Here is a 17,180-nt window from a genome sequence, read left to right as displayed (position 1 = left end):
CTATACGATTTGTTCTCAGTTCAGTTATTGGATAATTTTTATCTCACAAATGAAAATTGGGAAAAATTTACAAACATGACACATATTTTGATGGTTGTTTTATTTCAAGACATTAATTTTATTTTGTGTTAATGAAGAACACATATTTTCATTTTGTGTCAATTAAAGACTATGTTTTTTTTTTTTTTTTTTTTTTTAAGTTTTTATCTCAACTTTGGTTTGACGTTGAACCCATCAAAACTCTACAAAAATCAGAAAAATTATACTGGGTTTAAAGATATGCATATCCTCTTTATAACCATATAAAGATCACCCAAATCGGATTTCTAAAACTCCAAATAATCGGCTCCTAGTACCCGAAACTGTCCGATTTTTCAAATTTTTTTCCAGAAGTCCGATTGGACAGTTTTGGGTATCATAATTTTGGGCCAATTATCTAGAGTTATAGATGTTCGATTTGAGTGATCTTTATATGGTTGTAAAGAGGAGATGCATAGCTTTAAACCAAGTATAAGTTTGCTAAATTTGGTGGAGTTTTGATCGGTCCAATGTCGGGCTAAAGTTGAGATAAAACATGGTTCTTAATTGACACAAAATAAAAATATGTGACATTTATTAACACGAATTAAAATTAATGTCCTGAAATGAAACAACCATCAAAATATGTGTCATGTTTGTAAATTTTTCCCATGAAAATTTTACCATGCAATTACTAAATGTCATGTGGACGATTTTTTACAATGTTGATGATTTTTTTACCCTTCCCTATTAGGGTATAGATTTTTCACCATTAAATTTGTTTGCATCATATGAAGTGTATGTATTGTCGATATTCTCTCACACTTTATTTATGGATTAGGTTTTTGGTCCAAATTGCCATAAATTGCAATGATGAATAAAATTGCAACTTTTATAATGAAATTGCTTTTGCTTTGTTTGAATATTGAATTTTTTGTCTATGCATATTTTTTATATGTAAAAAGGGTTCCAATTTTTATTTATTTTTGTATGGGACCTCTTAAATTTTAGGACCGACTCTAATAATTAAGCATGTCCTTTTAATATTAATGGAAACAATAACCTTTTGCAATGTGCTGCTTATATAAAGAACAATCTTCAGTATTAGTAGACACTTATTACGCTTAGTCGGTTGAATTTAGTACAATGAGTCAAGTAACTATACATCCTTTCCCACAATTGTTCAAAATTTATCTCTCGTTTAAGCAATTTTGATCTATTGCATAACTTATATGCACAAAGGGTGATATTAGTTTAATTAATTCCGATAATGTTAGAAGCTAGTCCTGTCCATTCAAAATCATATTTCAAACTTTTATTAATGTAGGAAGAAGAAGGCAGTCAAGATATTAGAGTCAAGAGTCTTCGTCAACGCATGAGAAAGTGATGGAACCATCACTATCGAGTGCACTTCCATTTTCAGTCTTTGGCAAAAAAAAAAAAAAAATTTGTTCAATGTTGACTTGTCTTTTTGGCCAAGTTCATCCCTCCTATGAAAACTTGGATTGGAAAGAGCTAGGAAATGTTCATGCAATTAAAGTGCAATGTTGTGAGAACATTAAGTAACACACCAAAAGAGTCACATAGATCATCAAGTGAATTTTTTTGTGAGAAATTTCGAATAGTACAATATTGACTTGACTCCAATTTTGAACGACTTCACTTGGTTACTAATTCCACACAGAGAGAAAGAACATGCACCTGAATTCATATTTTTCTACCATTGATCTTATATTAATGTAGTTCAGAATGCAAATTTCATCATCATCTCATTCTTCAATGGCTTTTACGGTATGCTTTCTTGCCAAACCCAAAGCCATTCATACCTTGTTTTTTTTTTCTTTTTCTTTTTTACATATTCATGTATCTTACTACATTAAACTTTTGTAGAAAATTTGGTGAAAATAAAATTAATAGAATGAAAGAAAAATGGAGAGCTCTGAAATCCTAATGTCCTAATGTAGGTATTAAAATAAAACAATTTAAATATATTCTATATTGAACTTATATTAAAGACCTCGTAAAGATATTTACAATAGAATAATTTTCCTAAATATTGAAGTCATAAATTATAAATTAGTGGTCACCTAATCAAAATTAGGCCTAATATAATTTGGTACAACAATATGACTCTGAGCTATCACTTTTTGCACCATTGCAGCTATAATACATATGACACTCACTCTCAACATTACTCGGGCTACTTTGAAGCCTATATATGATCGACCTTGTACTCTTACCCAACCACTGTGTAAGGCATGATGAGGCTCTTTGAGTATAAAGACATTATTGCCATTACACTGTTAGAAAAAGGGTGTGCATATATGTAATTTTCACAACCTAATGGAGTTTTGTGTAATTTTATCAAACATGAGGGGTGTAAGTGAAACTCTCCCTTAATTATTAAAACCCATTAGATGTATATATGTAAACTAGAGGAGTGCTCTAAATTAAACTAATTGGTTAGTAACTTAATACGAAGCTAACCATGCTTTTGGGCCTACTATATAACTAATCTTATAATCAAAACGGTCTAATTTTTAGGCTCTACTTCAAAGATCATTATTACAAAAAATCAACTAAATTAGAAATCATTTAGTCATTTAATTGTAATCAAATAAATATACGATCACTATTTTCGATAAAAGCATATAAATAGTTGTTATTATTATAAAATGGCTAAATGACTTCCGATTTTAGAGATTTTTTTAAAAAAGATGATCTTTGAAGTATGACCTAAAAAATGGACGGTTCGAATTTTGATATTACATTGTGCGGTTGGCCCAACATGGTAGTTAGTTTTGTATTAACTTGCTAACCAGTTAGTGTTAAAGTATTCTTGTATAAACTATCCCTTATTAAAATCCATTATGCATAATGAGGATTCTTATATATATAAACTTATTTAAGTGGTTCCTACAAAAAAAAAAAAAAAAAAGTTTAAGGGATTCCTTGTTTGGTCCACTCTAAATTGTAATTCGACAATTGAAACTGTTTATTTTTTAAGTCTTCATTAAGCATTAGCCTTGCAAAAAAATAAACAAAACAAAGTACATTTAATTATTTGATTAAACGATGATTATCGAAAATACTGTGTTGGTTTATTTTTTGTCACAATTAAATGTCTTAATAGTTTCTGACTAGTAAAGATAATATTTGAATAAAGACATAAAAAGTGTCTGATCTACTCATAGAACTACAATATAAAGTTGACCCCACAAATAATCCATTAATGAAAGCTTCCTCTCTCTCTCTCTCTCTCTCTCTCTCTCTCTCTCTCTCTCTCTCTCTCTATATATATATATATATACAGGCTCTTTGGCTCATTCCATTGAGGGATCCTCAAATAATTTTATTTAAGGGATCCTTCATGGAGCCCACTCCATATAGTATTTCAACGATTTAAATCGTCTATTTTTTTAGGTCTATATTCAAACATCATCCTTGCAAAAATTTAGAAAAATCGGAAATCATTAAACTATCTAACTTTGATCAAATAAATAGACAAATAAAATTTTCGATAAACACTGGAAATGACGACCATTTAATCAAATGGATGAATGATTTCTGATTTAGAAAATTTTTGCAAGGATGATACTTAAATGAAGACCTAAAATATAGACGGTTCCGATCATTGAAATATAATGTGGAATAGACCCCACAAAAGATCCCTTATTTAACTTTATAAGAGGGATATTCCCTCAATGAAAGGGGCCTATATATATTATCTATATTAGCTAAATTATTTTAGCAATGTCACTATCTATGTCTAATTAATGTCAATATCATTCTAGCGGCTTGAGCATACATTATCATATGTCTAATTAATGTCAATATCTGATATTCAGTCATCCCATCAATAATCCATTCTACAATAGACCTTTCATCAATTAACATAATTCCCAACTTTATTGAAACTGAAGATCAACTTGGGATCATCTATGAGAGGCTAGCTCCTATGAGAGACTAAATATGAGGGAACATGCAACCTTCACGAGTTTCACTCAACATCTTATGAGGGTATGAAGTGAACCTGTTGACAAATGAGTTAAAAAATAGGACGAGAAATCACTACAAGAAAAAAAGGTTTAGGAGAGGAACGAAATTCGTCGCCCAAAGTAGAGTTTCGTCGCCCAAACGTTTGGGCGACGAACTGCGTTCGTCGAGAGTTTGGCCGCCCAAGACTTTGGGCGACGAACCAGTAAATTTCGTCGCCCAAAGACACCTGGGGCAACGGATTTTTTTCGTCTCCTAAAGCATATGATTCCTTGCCCAAAGCATGTATGGGCGACGCAATTATTCGTCGCCCAAAGCACGTTTTGGGCGAGGAATAAGGAATTTCGTCGCCCAAAGCATGTTTGGGCAACGAAATTGTCCGTCGCCTAAACACGATTCGGGAGAGAAATAATTAATTTCCTCGCTAGAACGTTCTTTGGGCGACGAACAATTTCGTCGCCTAAACATGCTTTAGGCGACGAAATTGTTCGTCGCCTAAACATATTTTGGGCGAGGAATAAGGAGGTTCGTCGCCTAAACATATTTTATTTTTTTTAAAATATTTTTATTTAAATTATATATTTGAATTTAATATTTAAAAGAAAAATCTTTATTCAAAAACTATATAAAACAAAATTAATAAATTTATATATCCAAATATCCATACAAAGTAGAAACAATTTAATACTGTATGCAAATATAATTAGTACATACAATCACTAATGGCCCCCTAGGTCAGTAGCATCATCGGCACCAGTGGAGGAGTCTAGCATCCACTGGTCAATTTTCGGCGGCAGCACAAACCCAAGTACAATCCTGGCCAACTGGCCAAACATCTGCTGCATCTGATGCACCTTACTCGTCTGCTCCGCATATGCCGCTCTCGATTCTTCTAGCTGACCCTTCAACAGCTACACTTCAGTGGACAGGTTGACCAATTCTGCAGATGGCTGAGACGAAGACCCGACACTGAGATCACAAACCCGACTCGCTCCCATTCCGAGTATCTCCCTACCACGCCTAACATCCAGTGTCTCCGTCATAATACGAAGACCAGTATCGCGATTGGGGACTGAGATCAACTCCAACGGAGTGTCTGGAGGGTACTGGCTGGCCACCTCCTCCAAATAACTCGGCTTCTTGGCGAGCATCTCAGCCTTCAAAATGTTATACACAAGTTAGGAATTAGGAAATCAAATACAAATATTAAAAATTGTGAAATAAAACTAAAATACAAAAAACTAACGTGCTTCGCCTTGCTTTTGTCGTTACCGGGTCGGGCATAAACATCCCCGTAGTTGTCGAGCTCCGAAAATTGTGAACTAGCCTGAAAAAAAATGTAATGTTGACAAAAACTCAAACAATACTAAGGAATATATATATTAAATTAAATAATGGCGCACCTGACGATACGACTCCACCCGGTATGAGAAGGGCATGGAACCACCATGATGATCAATCCTTGCGAGCGCTTTCCGGTTCTTAAGATTGGCATTCGACTTCCTCTGTTAAATATTAAGCAAATTGTAAATGCATTAGTGCATACACAATAAAGGAATAACATAAGAAAAAAGAATTTTGAAGTCTTAAAATGATATAACATACCAAAAATTCCGGACTCTGAAAATCAGTGCACAACCACTGCCACTGATCAAGCCGAGATGCCATCTCCGGAGGAGGGCTGGCCAATGCCTCAGCTGCCGATCCAAACATGTTATATTCCCGGTGCAACTCGTGCTTTCATTGTGTGTAAACTTTTCTCAATAACTTCTCCATATACCTAGCTACATCCGGATCCTCCATCCAAATGTCATAGTTTACCTGAAAAAAAAATAATTATTAAATTATTAGGAATGATAAAATTAATCAAAATATACTCACAGAAATGGAGCCCATAATGCTCCTCTTGATAGCGTCATCAACCTTTTCCCAACTGGGGAAAAGCATGGGGCAGTTGGCACGGATAATCGCCCCGACAAAGGAAGCGAAAGTACTATGGACCTCCTTGCTCAGTCGTAGGTGATCTTTCTGAAGAACGATTCGAATCCTCTCGTTCGTCGTGCGCATGATTCGGGACGCCTTCAACCCTCTACTTATCCCCCTCGTGGTTTTGGTACCTAGAAAAACAAATATAACATATTAATTTCACAGTAATCTTATAACATCTAAATAAAATTAAACATAAACACAAGTGCTGTGAAAACATTTTTCTTACTCTCTGATGATGAGGCAGTACGAGTGGATGACACAACATTCTCATATACACCATAACGATGACCACGTCAGGCCCTCCGTGTCGACTGAATCGCAGACCCCGTACTGGATTAGAGATCTGGGGCTATCGCCGGGGTCGATTCGCCCTGGGTTATGAGGTCGGGCTGTACTGCAGGGGCGGGCTGTACTGCAGGGGCGGGCTGGGCTGCAGGGGCGGACATGGATGCTGAACTGGACCTCCGAGATCCATCCCTGTTCGAGATCAAACTCATCTGCACAATTCAATAAATATTTATGTTAGTCAAAAAGAAAACTAAAGTAATGACTTACTAATCTGAATCACCATTATCACTTACTAATCTGAATCACCACTAGAAATACTCATTTCATCATCGATACCATCAACAGCAACATCATCATCTTCATCTTCATCTTCATCATCATCATCATCATCATCATCATCGATGAAATCATTAACATCAATTCGAGGAAGTGGTCCAAGATCAATTGATAAAGCATCGATCTCAATTGGAGGAACTTTATGTATCTCGACTTGTTGTATGATAACATCATTGTTGTATGAATTGGGTATGGTCGAAGATAAATCCTCTTGATAGGCCACGTCATCCTGATTTTCTTTTTCTGGAATATCCCATATATTTCGATTATGAATCATCTGAGCTACTTTCCAACCCACACCCGCCTTAGGGATATCCAGATAACATACTGGATTTGCCATTGTGGCAAGAATAAATGGATCATTCTCATACCATCGAGTGTTTGTGTTCACAGATATTAAGTCGTAATCGAGTTTAATACTGTTGTTCCTATTCGGGTCTGTATTAAACCAATGACACTTAAATAACACAACTTGAAAGCGATGCGAGTACAACACTTGATGTACACTCGTCAGCTTGCCGTAGAAATCTACCGTGCCAGTCTCCAAGTTCTCTACACAAACCCGCTATTGTGAGTGTTCAAGATGACATCTCGTTCTACAGTTAAAAACTTAACTCCATTCACATTACATCCGGAAAACGTTTCAACCCATTAAATGCCACTCGCCAAACTCATTAACTCCTTATATAATGGCGAATTATCATCAGTCAGCTTTTCCATCTGTTAAAAGACAATGTAATTAATATATTACAAAAAACATACAAACACATGAACGAACTGATCATTATTGTCAGTAATCACTTACATGTTCCTTAAACCATTTAGGAAACAATTCCCGATGCTTTTTTTGTACACGTTCCCTGTCTCATCTTGGATAGTCGCGATTCATTAGTTCCTCATGCTTAATGCGTAAAGAGTCAACTTCTTCACAATTGTTGAGTATGAACCAATGAGCCACCTTCATATTGTGTTTCGAGAATTCAACAGCTGGTTTAGAGGCTTCGCCAAATGGTCGTGTAATTTGAGAAAAGACAGAAAGTGTCTCATTTTTTTCACCACCGTCGTCGTTGCGTTGGGACCGATTGAATGACATCTCAACACTGCTGAGATACATTGCACAGTACGTGTTAGATTCATTTGCAATGTATGTCTCTGCTATGGAGCCTTCGGGGCGTGCCCTGTTTCGGACGTACCTTTTGTAATTACCCAACATTCTGCAAATGTAAGTATATAGTGAGAAAACTTTTATGAGTAACATAGAACTAAACTTGGAGAATAGTAATGAAAAAGTTTAGGAATTGTTACCTTTCTATTGGGTACATCCACCGATAACTGACCGGCTCAGCAAGAATTGCCTCTTGCGGTAAATGTATCATCAAATGAATCATTATATCAAAAAAGGCCAGTGAAAATATTTGTTCAAATTTGCATAGAATGTACACAATCTCATCTTTCAATTTTGACATGTCCGACACACGCAACGTTTTAGAGCATATATGCTGAAAGAACCTCGACAACCCAACAATCGGTTCAACCACATCTTCGGGCCAAAATTTTTGAATACCCACCTGAAGCAGACGTTGCAATAAAACATGACAATCATGACTTTTCAAGCCCAAAATTTTTTCAGAGTCGATTTTCACATTTCGTGAGATATTGGCCGCGTATCCATCTAGAAATTTGACCGATGCAAGAAACTTTAAGAATTTTTTCTTATCCCCAGGCTTCACGGTATAAAATGAATGTTTCTTTATCATTTTATCACCCTTCTTCGTTAACAACAAATGTTTGATGATGCCCATTTCTTGCAAATTTTGTCGAGCCTTAATTGTGTCCTTTGATTTTCCCTCAATGCCCAAAATTGTCCCCACCAAACTTTCGCACACGTTCTTCTCAATATGCATTACATCGAGATTGTGCTTGATTTTCAACTTGGACCAATACTCAAACTCGAAGAATATCGACTTGTTCGTCCAATTTAGATGTGCATATGACCTTGACATATTTCGTTCTTTGTTAGAGGGATGTTTACCAATCCGGCCAAATTCTAAGTTATTCAACTGCCTCAAGATGTCATCACTAGATAATTTTTTAGGTTTCATGCCCATCTCCTTTTTTCCGTCAAAGGCCTCCTTACTGTGACGCCATTTATGATCCCCCGGCAACCATCTTCTGTGGCCCATATAACATACTTTACCACTGTGCCAAGCGGAAGTTATATCCTTATTACAAGTAGGACATGCCATATACCCCTTGGTGGTCCAGCCTGATAGATTCTCATAAGCTGGGAAATCATTTATTGTCCACATGACTGCCGCACGCAAGGAAAACATTGTTCCGGTGGACTTATCATATGTCGGCACACCATTTTGCCACAATTTTTTCAGCTCATCAATCAACGGCCGCAAATATACATCGATCTCCTTGTCAGGGGATTGTGGTCCTGGAATTAATAGCGTCATAATTGTGAATTCTTTTTTCATGCATTTCCAAGAAGGCAAATTATAAGGAACCACGACCACTGGCCAAGTGCTGTGAGATGTGCTCATATTTCCGAATGGATTAAATCCATCAGTAGCAAGTCCTAATCTGGCATTTCGTGGATCTGCTGCAAAATCCGGATATATCTTGTCAAATTCTTTCCATGTGCTTCCGTCTGCAGGATGTCTCATCACATCATCCTCAACCCGCTTATCTTTGTGCCACCTCATGTCACTTGTAGTATGTGTCGACATGTACAATCGTTGCAATCTTGGCTTAAGTGGGAAATAACGCAACACCTTTTGCGGAATCTGTTTCTTTCTCTCTACAGACTTGTTCTTATATCTCGGCTCATTGCACACATGGCATTTATCCTTCCCTTGGTGTTCTTTGTAAAACAATACACATTCATTCTTGCATGCATGAATCTTTTTATATCCCAAACCGAGATCTTTCAACACCTTATTCCCAAGATAATGGGTTTCAGGTATATGATTGTTCTTTGGAAGCATTCGTTTTAAAATCCCCATCAACTGATCATAACTTCGATTCGAATGTTGATTAAGTACTTTCCAATGCATTAACTCCACAACATCAGTTAGCACTGAGAACTCTTCACAACCAGAGTACAATTTCCGCTGAGCTTGTTTCAACAATCTCTCGTACTTATCAAACTTTTCTCTTTGGACTTCGGGCAACCCATCATCTTCATCCATATTATCGCTATCTGTATCATCCTGACTGACTTCGTGATTAAGCGATGCATATTGATAAGCATCGTTTATTATGCCCATCACTTGGTCATTATCATCACCAACAGATTCAGTAGACTGCAGAATTGTTCGAGTATCCGAGGAAGTCGAAGCATAAACTCTCGGTTCACCATGATAATACCATGTTGTATAGTTGTGTGACATCCCATATTTCACCAAATGAATTCTGACTTCACGCACTGTCTTCCATAAAGTGTTGTTATAATTCTGGCACAGACACTTTATATTATTCTGAGCATTGACATGTTCATGTGCAACTTGGATAAATGACTCGATCCCATACAAATATTCATCACTAACACAATTCGTATTACGTATCCACTGTCAGTCCATGATGTCTATTTCCATATTACACGACAATTAGAAAACGATTCATCACCCTTCTTCGTCTCCTTATGCCTCCGGTAAGGGCCCTATCCCATTTGAGAATGCATATATGTGTCGTGGTCGTTGGCTCGCACGACGTAGTTTCGATCTGGGAAAATTTCGGCAGCATTTCCCTATGGTTCTCCAAGTGCACGACGTAGATATTTAAAACAAATATCTAGTATGCACTCGAAGAACACATAGGGAGATGTTGCTGAAATTTTCTCAGACCAAAACCACGTCACATGAACCGCAAATCACAACACATAATTGTGCACTCCCAAACTGTCCATGGGTAATTTGGACAATTCAAGAATCATATTAGAGCGCAGTCACGCACAGCGTCCATGCGCGCGTCCAACAGACTCTCGAACGGGTCTAAGGTGAATTTAAATTTAGTGTACAAAGTTATCCACTGATAACTTCGCACGACTAGTTGAATGTACAAAGTTATCGACTGATAACTTCGCACAAGCGCTTCGTGCCACATGACCTAACCCAGTACTCGAGGAGTGCTGGACTACGTCATCGGGAATTTTGCAATTACAACTAAATTAAATGTAACATACAAACTAAACTATAATTAATCTAACAATATACATATAAGCATACAAACAAACTATTAAATTTTAGCATTTAAGAACATACAAACTAACTAATCAATTTTATAATTAATTTTAACATACAAACTAATTCACTAAAAAATTTAATACAATTATATATGAAACATTAAATACTAAATCATATAAAAACTTAACTAAAAGATAGATTAAACATATACCTCATCAAAAATGTAATTATCCTTCACAACAAATGCAACACTATTCTTCCTTCACCAAAAAAAATAAATCATTGTCAAATATGAGCCCAACATCAATCTAAATTTAGATTTCACAACCAAACTACTAAATTAAAAAAACCCACAACATTAACTAATTATCACTAAAATCAGAAATTTCACAACCAATTTATGCAAAATCCACAACAAGTGCAAAATCCACAATATTAGAAAACGTAAAAAACAGAAAATAACAAAACTTAATTAAAATAACAAAAATTGAATAAAAAAAAATTACCTGTGTGGGGGGGGGGGGGGGTTTCGGTGAGCTGGGTTTCGGTGGGGGTGGGTTTTCGGGGGAGGGTGGGTTTCGGGGGGGTGGGTTATGGGTTTCAGGGGTGGGTTTCGGGGGGGTGGGTTTTCGGGAGGAGGGAGGAGGAGGGGGTGGGTTGCCGATGGGGGGGTGGGTTTTCGGGGGGGGGGGGGGGTGGGTTGCCGATGGGGAGGGTTTGAGTTTCGGGGGAAGGAGGAGGGAGAAGGAGGGAAGGAAGAGGGAGCAGGAGCCGGCGCTGAGAGGGAGGACCGAGATCGAGCTGCGAGGGAGTGAGAGGGAGTGAAAAAGAGTGGAGTGTGAAGTGAACCAGAACTGGGTTAAGCAAATTGAAAGACTTTGGGCGACAAACATGATTTCGTCGCCCAAAGCACCTTTAGGCGACGAACAAGATTTCGTCGCCCAAAGCACCTTTGAGGCGAGGAATTCATTATTTCGTCGCCCAAAGGGTGGGGGTGGGTTTTCGGGGGGGTGGGTTTCGGTGGGGGAATGGATTTTCGGGAGGAGGGAAGAGGAGGGGGTGGGTTTCGGGGGGTGGGTTGCCGATGAGAGGGGTGGGTTTTCGGGGGGGTGGGTTTTGGGTTTCGGGGGAAGGAGGAGGGAGGAGGAGGGAAGGCCGAGGGAGGAGGAGGGAGCAGGAGGGAGCAGGAGCCGGCGCTGAGAGGGAGGAGCGAGATCGAGCTGCGAGGGAGTGAGAGGGAGTGAAGAAGAGTGGAGTGTGAAGTGAACCAGAACTGGGTTAAGCAAATTGAAAGACTTTGGGCGACGAACATGATTTCGTCGCCCAAAGCACCTTTAAGCGAGGAATTCATTATTTCGTCGCCCAAAGGATCTTTGGGCGACGGAATCATGTTCGTCGCCCAAAAGTCGTTGACTTTAGGGCACCGTTTCATCCCGCCATAATTTGAGTATAAACGAATAAAATGAACGGCTCTGATCGTTGAAATTACATTGTAGTCTTCACAATTGTTGAATCGACAAAGTTTGAACGAAAAAACTATAGAATTATACCCTTCAAGTGTATTTGTATGTAGAAGATTACTTTTGTATTGTGTTTTTAATGATCCAAACCGATCATTTTTTAGTACCCCACTCAAAGATCATCCATGCAAAAAATTATCTTAATTGGAGATGTAGAAGTTAGGTTTGGCATTTAGGGTGTATAGACGATCTTGATTCTTATAATAATAATCGAACGGGTAGATGAACTCTGATTAAGCCGATTTTTTGCAGGGTTGATTTTTGAGTATGAACGTATATGATGAATGGCTCTGATCGTGATAATCACGTTGTGGTCTTCACAATTATTGAAGTTACAAGGTTTTAACGAAAGAGTTAATAGAATTTTATTCAAGTGTAAAAATCGTTCATTTATATGTACAACCTCATATGTCGATCATGTTTTCAATAATCCGAACCGTTCATTTATTAGTTTCTCACTCAAAGATTATTCTTGCAGAAAATTAGGTCAATTGGAGATGTAGAAGTTTGGTATCGGTGGTTGAACTTATGAACGATCGTGAATTTTCTAATACTAATCGAAGGAGGAGATGAATTCCGATTTAGCCGATTTTTTGCAGGGATGATCTTCCAGTATAAACGAATAAAATGGACGGTTCCGATCGTTGAAATCACATTGTAGTCTTCACAAACTGTTGAATCGCCAAAATTTCTACTAAAAGTTAATATAATTATACTCTTCAAGTGTATTTATATGTAGAAGCTCAAATTTCTATTATGTTTTTAACGATCCGAACCGATCATTGGCTAATCCCTCACTCAAAGATCATCCATACAAAAAATTATCTCAATCGGAGAAGTAGAAGTTAGGTTTAGCATTTAGTGTGTATGAAAGATCATAATTTTTATAATTATAATCGAACGGCTAGATGAACTCTGATTGAGCCGATTTTTTGCAGGGATGATCTTTGCGTATGAACATAGATGATGAACAACTGTGATTGTTGTAATGACGTTATTATCTTCATAATTATTGAATCGATAAGGTTTGAACGAAATAGTTAATAGAATTTTATTATTTAAGTGTAAAATTCACTGATTTATATGTAGAACCTTATATGTCGATTGTGTTTTTAACGATCGGAACCGTTCATTTATTAGTTTCTCACTCAAAGATCATTCCTCTAAAAAATTAAGTCAATTGGAGATCTAAATTCTTGATCGTTCATACATTCGAGCACCGTTACATAACTTTTATATCTCCAATAATCCTAATTTTTTGCAACACTGATCTTTCAATGAGGAATTAAAAATTGAACGGTTCGGATCGTTGGAAACACGATCGCATTGTATGAATAACATACATATAATTGTACCAAAAAAAAAAAAAAAAAGGGAATGACCCTTTGGGCGACAAACATTTTCCTCGCCCAAAGTTCTTTAGGCGACGAAATACATTTCCTCACCCTAAGTACTTTGGGCGACGTAATTTCTTGTCTCCCCAAAGTAGGTTTGGGCGACGAATTTACGTTTTCCTCGCCTAATGCATTGGTCAATTAATATTTTGGCGCGTGAGTTGAGCCGACGAAATCATTTCGTCGCCCAAAGTGGTTTTAGGTGAGGAACATGGATTTCGTCGCCCAAATCTGTATAACATTGAGCAACAAATGTCCTTGTTCGTCGCCCAAAGTTTCATCGCCCAAATATGTTTTTTTTTGTAGTGAATAAACTAAGTTTTTTCTTTTTTAAGGGTTAATAATTTAAAACGGGTTATTGGATAATAAAATTGGTATATGTGAGGTTTTAAGTTCATAAAAATATGTATCATATTGGTTTTAAGTTCAATTTAGTACAATGAGTTAAATAACTATACATCGTCCCCAGATTTGTTCAAAATTTATCCCTTATTTAAGCAACTTTGATCTTTTGATAGCATATATTTGCATAGATGCTATTAGTTTAACTAATTCTGATAATGTTAGAAGCTAGTTCTGTCCATTCAGAATCATATTTTAAACTTTCATTAATGTAGGAAGAAGAAGGCAGTCAAGATATTTAGAGTCAAGAGTCTTCGTCAACGCATGAGAAAGTGATGGACTTTGGTGGCAGCTGGAGCACTCCAATTTTGAACGACCATTGATCTTATATATATTAATGCAATTCCGAATGCCAATTTCATCATCATCTCATTCTTCAATGGCTTTTATGGTTTGCTTTCTTGTTCATGCTGCCTTTGCATTTGTTAATATTATTGCTGAAGCACAACAAATACAGTCTAATATAAGCCGTGGCTCTTCTTTAACACCCACCACCAACTCCTCATGGTTGTCACATTCTGGTCTTTACGCCTTTGGATTCTACAATCAAGGCAATGGCTATGGTGTGGGCATAATGCTTGCTGGAATTCCCCAGAAGACTCTTGTTTGGACTGCAAATCGAGACAAGCCGTTACTAGTCTCCAACAATGCTACCTTGCTCTTCACAAATGATGGGCTTGCCTTGCAATCCACGGAAGGCCAAACTCCAGTGGTAACTTCTGCTGATGTTGCTTCAGCTTCCATGCTTGATTCGGGTAATTTCGTGCTATACAATTCGAATGGGAAGATAGTATGGCAAAGTTTTAAGAACCCAACTGACACCCTTTTGCCCAAACAAAGCCTGTCTGCCGGGCAAGAGCTTTTCTCCAGTAAATCCGAAACGGATCACTCAACGGGTATTTTCCGTCTCATCATGCAGCGTGATGGGAACCTTGTTCAGTACCCGGTAGATGCTGTAACAGCTCCAAATGCTTACTATGCATCTGATACTGCTGAGACCGGAGACAATGTGACACTATATTTAAATGTTGATGGCCATCTCTACTTACTCAACAGTACTGGTTCGAACATCAAGAACATTACGGAGGGAGGTCTTCCTACTGCTGAATCAGGAAAATTGATCTATCTTATGAGAATTGATGCGGATGGGATTTTTCGTTTGTATTCACATAATTTGAAACAGAATGGGAACTGGTCAATTGAATGGTCATCTTCAGACGATAAGTGTGCCGCTCCAGGTCTATGCGGATTAAATAGTTACTGTTCCACAAATGATCTGGAAGCTGAGTGTAAATGCCTTCCAGGATTCCAACCTGTCAAGCTGGGAAATCGGACTTCAGGTTGTGAGAGGAATTTCGTTGCAGATGTTTGCAAATACAAGATTGAAAATTTCACAATGGAGGAAGTGGACAACACAAGGTTTGAAAATGATCAGTATATGGCTTCGACATCAACGGACAAAGAAGGTTGCAAACAAGCCTGCTTGGAGGACTGCAACTGTGAAGCCGCGCTTTTCAACGATGGGAACTGCAGAAAGCAGAGGCTTCCTTTGAGATTTGGAAAGAGACAAGCGTCTATTTCAAGCACAGCTCTCTTCAAGGTAGGTACATCTACAAATTCGGTAATTGAAATTGATAGAGGTAGCAAGAAAAAAGGTCGAAGTGACATCCTGATTATTGGAGTTTCATTTACAGCTTTTGGGTCCATTTTATTGGTGATTTCTGTAATTGTGTTATGGAAACATAATGTGTGGGCATACACAAAGATGAGTGCTCTAAGGAATGGTGATGTTGAATGGAATGAGGATGTGGCTCTGCGGCCGTACACTTATGAAGAGATAGAGAAGATGACTAATGATTTCAAGGAAGAGATTGGTAGAGGTGCCTCAGGAACAGTTTATAAAGGGGTGATCTTGAATAATAGCCAAAAGCTAGTTGCTGTGAAAAGGCTAGACAAAGTTGCAGCTGAAGGCGAAAAGGAATTTAAGACTGAGATGAAAGTGATTGGGAGAACCCATCACCGGAATTTAGTCCGATTACTCGGGTATTGCCTTGATGGACCAAATAAGGTTTTGGTGTATGAGTACATGAGCAATGGGTCACTTGCTGATATACTCTTCACACCTCAAAGCCAACCTTGTTGGGAAGAAAGAATGGGAATTGCTCGCAACATAGCAAGAGGGTTTCTATATCTTCACGAAGAGTGTGATACGCAGATCATTCACTGTGACGTAAAGCCCCAAAACATACTAATGGATGAGTACATGTGTCCCAAAATTGCTGACTTTGGATTGGCAAAGCTGCTGAAGCCAGACCAAACCAGAACCTGTACTGGGATAAGAGGGACCAAGGGGTATGTTGCACCAGAGTGGCATAGGAAAATGGCCATAACAGTTAAAGCAGATGTTTTCAGCTTTGGAATTGTGCTGCTGGAGATCATATGTTGTAGAAGGAGTGTGGACTGGAGTCTTGCTGAGGAGGAAGCTATCTTGGAAGAATGGGCCTACCATTGCTTTGAGAGTGGTGAGCTTGGGAAATTAGTGGGTACAGATCAGGAAGAGACGACAGACAAAAGGCAATTGGAAAGGATGATAAAAGTGGGACTTTGGTGCATTCAGGATGATCCATCTCTGCGCCCTTCTATGAAGAAGGTTCTACTTATGCTGGAAGGGACTGTGGACATCCCAATCCCTCCCAGTCCAAATTCTTTTCTCAGTGCAATCTAAATTAGTTGTGTTTGTAGTCTGCAGAACCTTGCATTATATTTGGTGTAATAAAACTTAGTTATTGATTATTTTATATATGAAGAATTTCATGCATGCGTCAGTGTCTGTATAATTCATATTTTCTTTTAGGTAATCTTTCTTACATCCTATTGCTACTTGTATTCAGATAATTTTATGCATTGCTATTGCATATTGGTTGAAACATAAAAGTCAAAAGTCAAACAACTTATAAAATGTTGATGAGATTCCCTCTGTATTTTCTGTCACGAATTGAAACAAGTAAGCAAAAGTTATAGGCAGGTGTGGTTGAATATTTATGCTT

General features: G+C 37.6%; 2 protein-coding genes across 2 annotated transcripts; one reads left to right on the top strand and one right to left on the bottom strand.

Annotated features, from left to right (window-relative positions):
• Nucleotides 1-7,492: 7,492 nt before the first annotated feature.
• LOC147283839 (uncharacterized) lies at nt 7,493-10,025 on the bottom strand. Its single transcript, XM_086245602.1, has 3 exons — nt 9,554-10,025; nt 8,137-9,496; nt 7,493-7,841 (listed from the first exon to the last, which is right to left on the bottom strand). Exons 1-3 carry the CDS (start codon nt 10,023-10,025, stop codon nt 7,493-7,495), a joined length of 2,181 nt encoding a protein of 726 aa, XP_086101728.1.
• A 4,461-nt stretch (nt 10,026-14,486) lies between these two features.
• On the top strand, nt 14,487-16,916 carry LOC147283838 (G-type lectin S-receptor-like serine/threonine-protein kinase LECRK3). The gene has a single exon (XM_086244278.1). The coding sequence runs from the start codon at nt 14,513-14,515 to the stop codon at nt 16,856-16,858; it is 2,346 nt and encodes a 781-aa protein (XP_086100404.1). The 5' UTR covers nt 14,487-14,512; the 3' UTR covers nt 16,859-16,916.
• The last annotated feature ends 264 nt before the right edge of the window (nt 16,917-17,180 follow it).

This window comes from Dryas octopetala, chromosome 5, assembly GCF_963921425.1.
Source record: "Dryas octopetala chromosome 5, drDryOcto1.1, whole genome shotgun sequence".
Classification (NCBI taxonomy): domain Eukaryota; kingdom Viridiplantae; phylum Streptophyta; class Magnoliopsida; order Rosales; family Rosaceae; genus Dryas; species Dryas octopetala.
The sequence above is the reverse complement of the archived record's forward strand: the minus strand, read 5'-3'. Positions and strand labels throughout refer to the sequence as shown.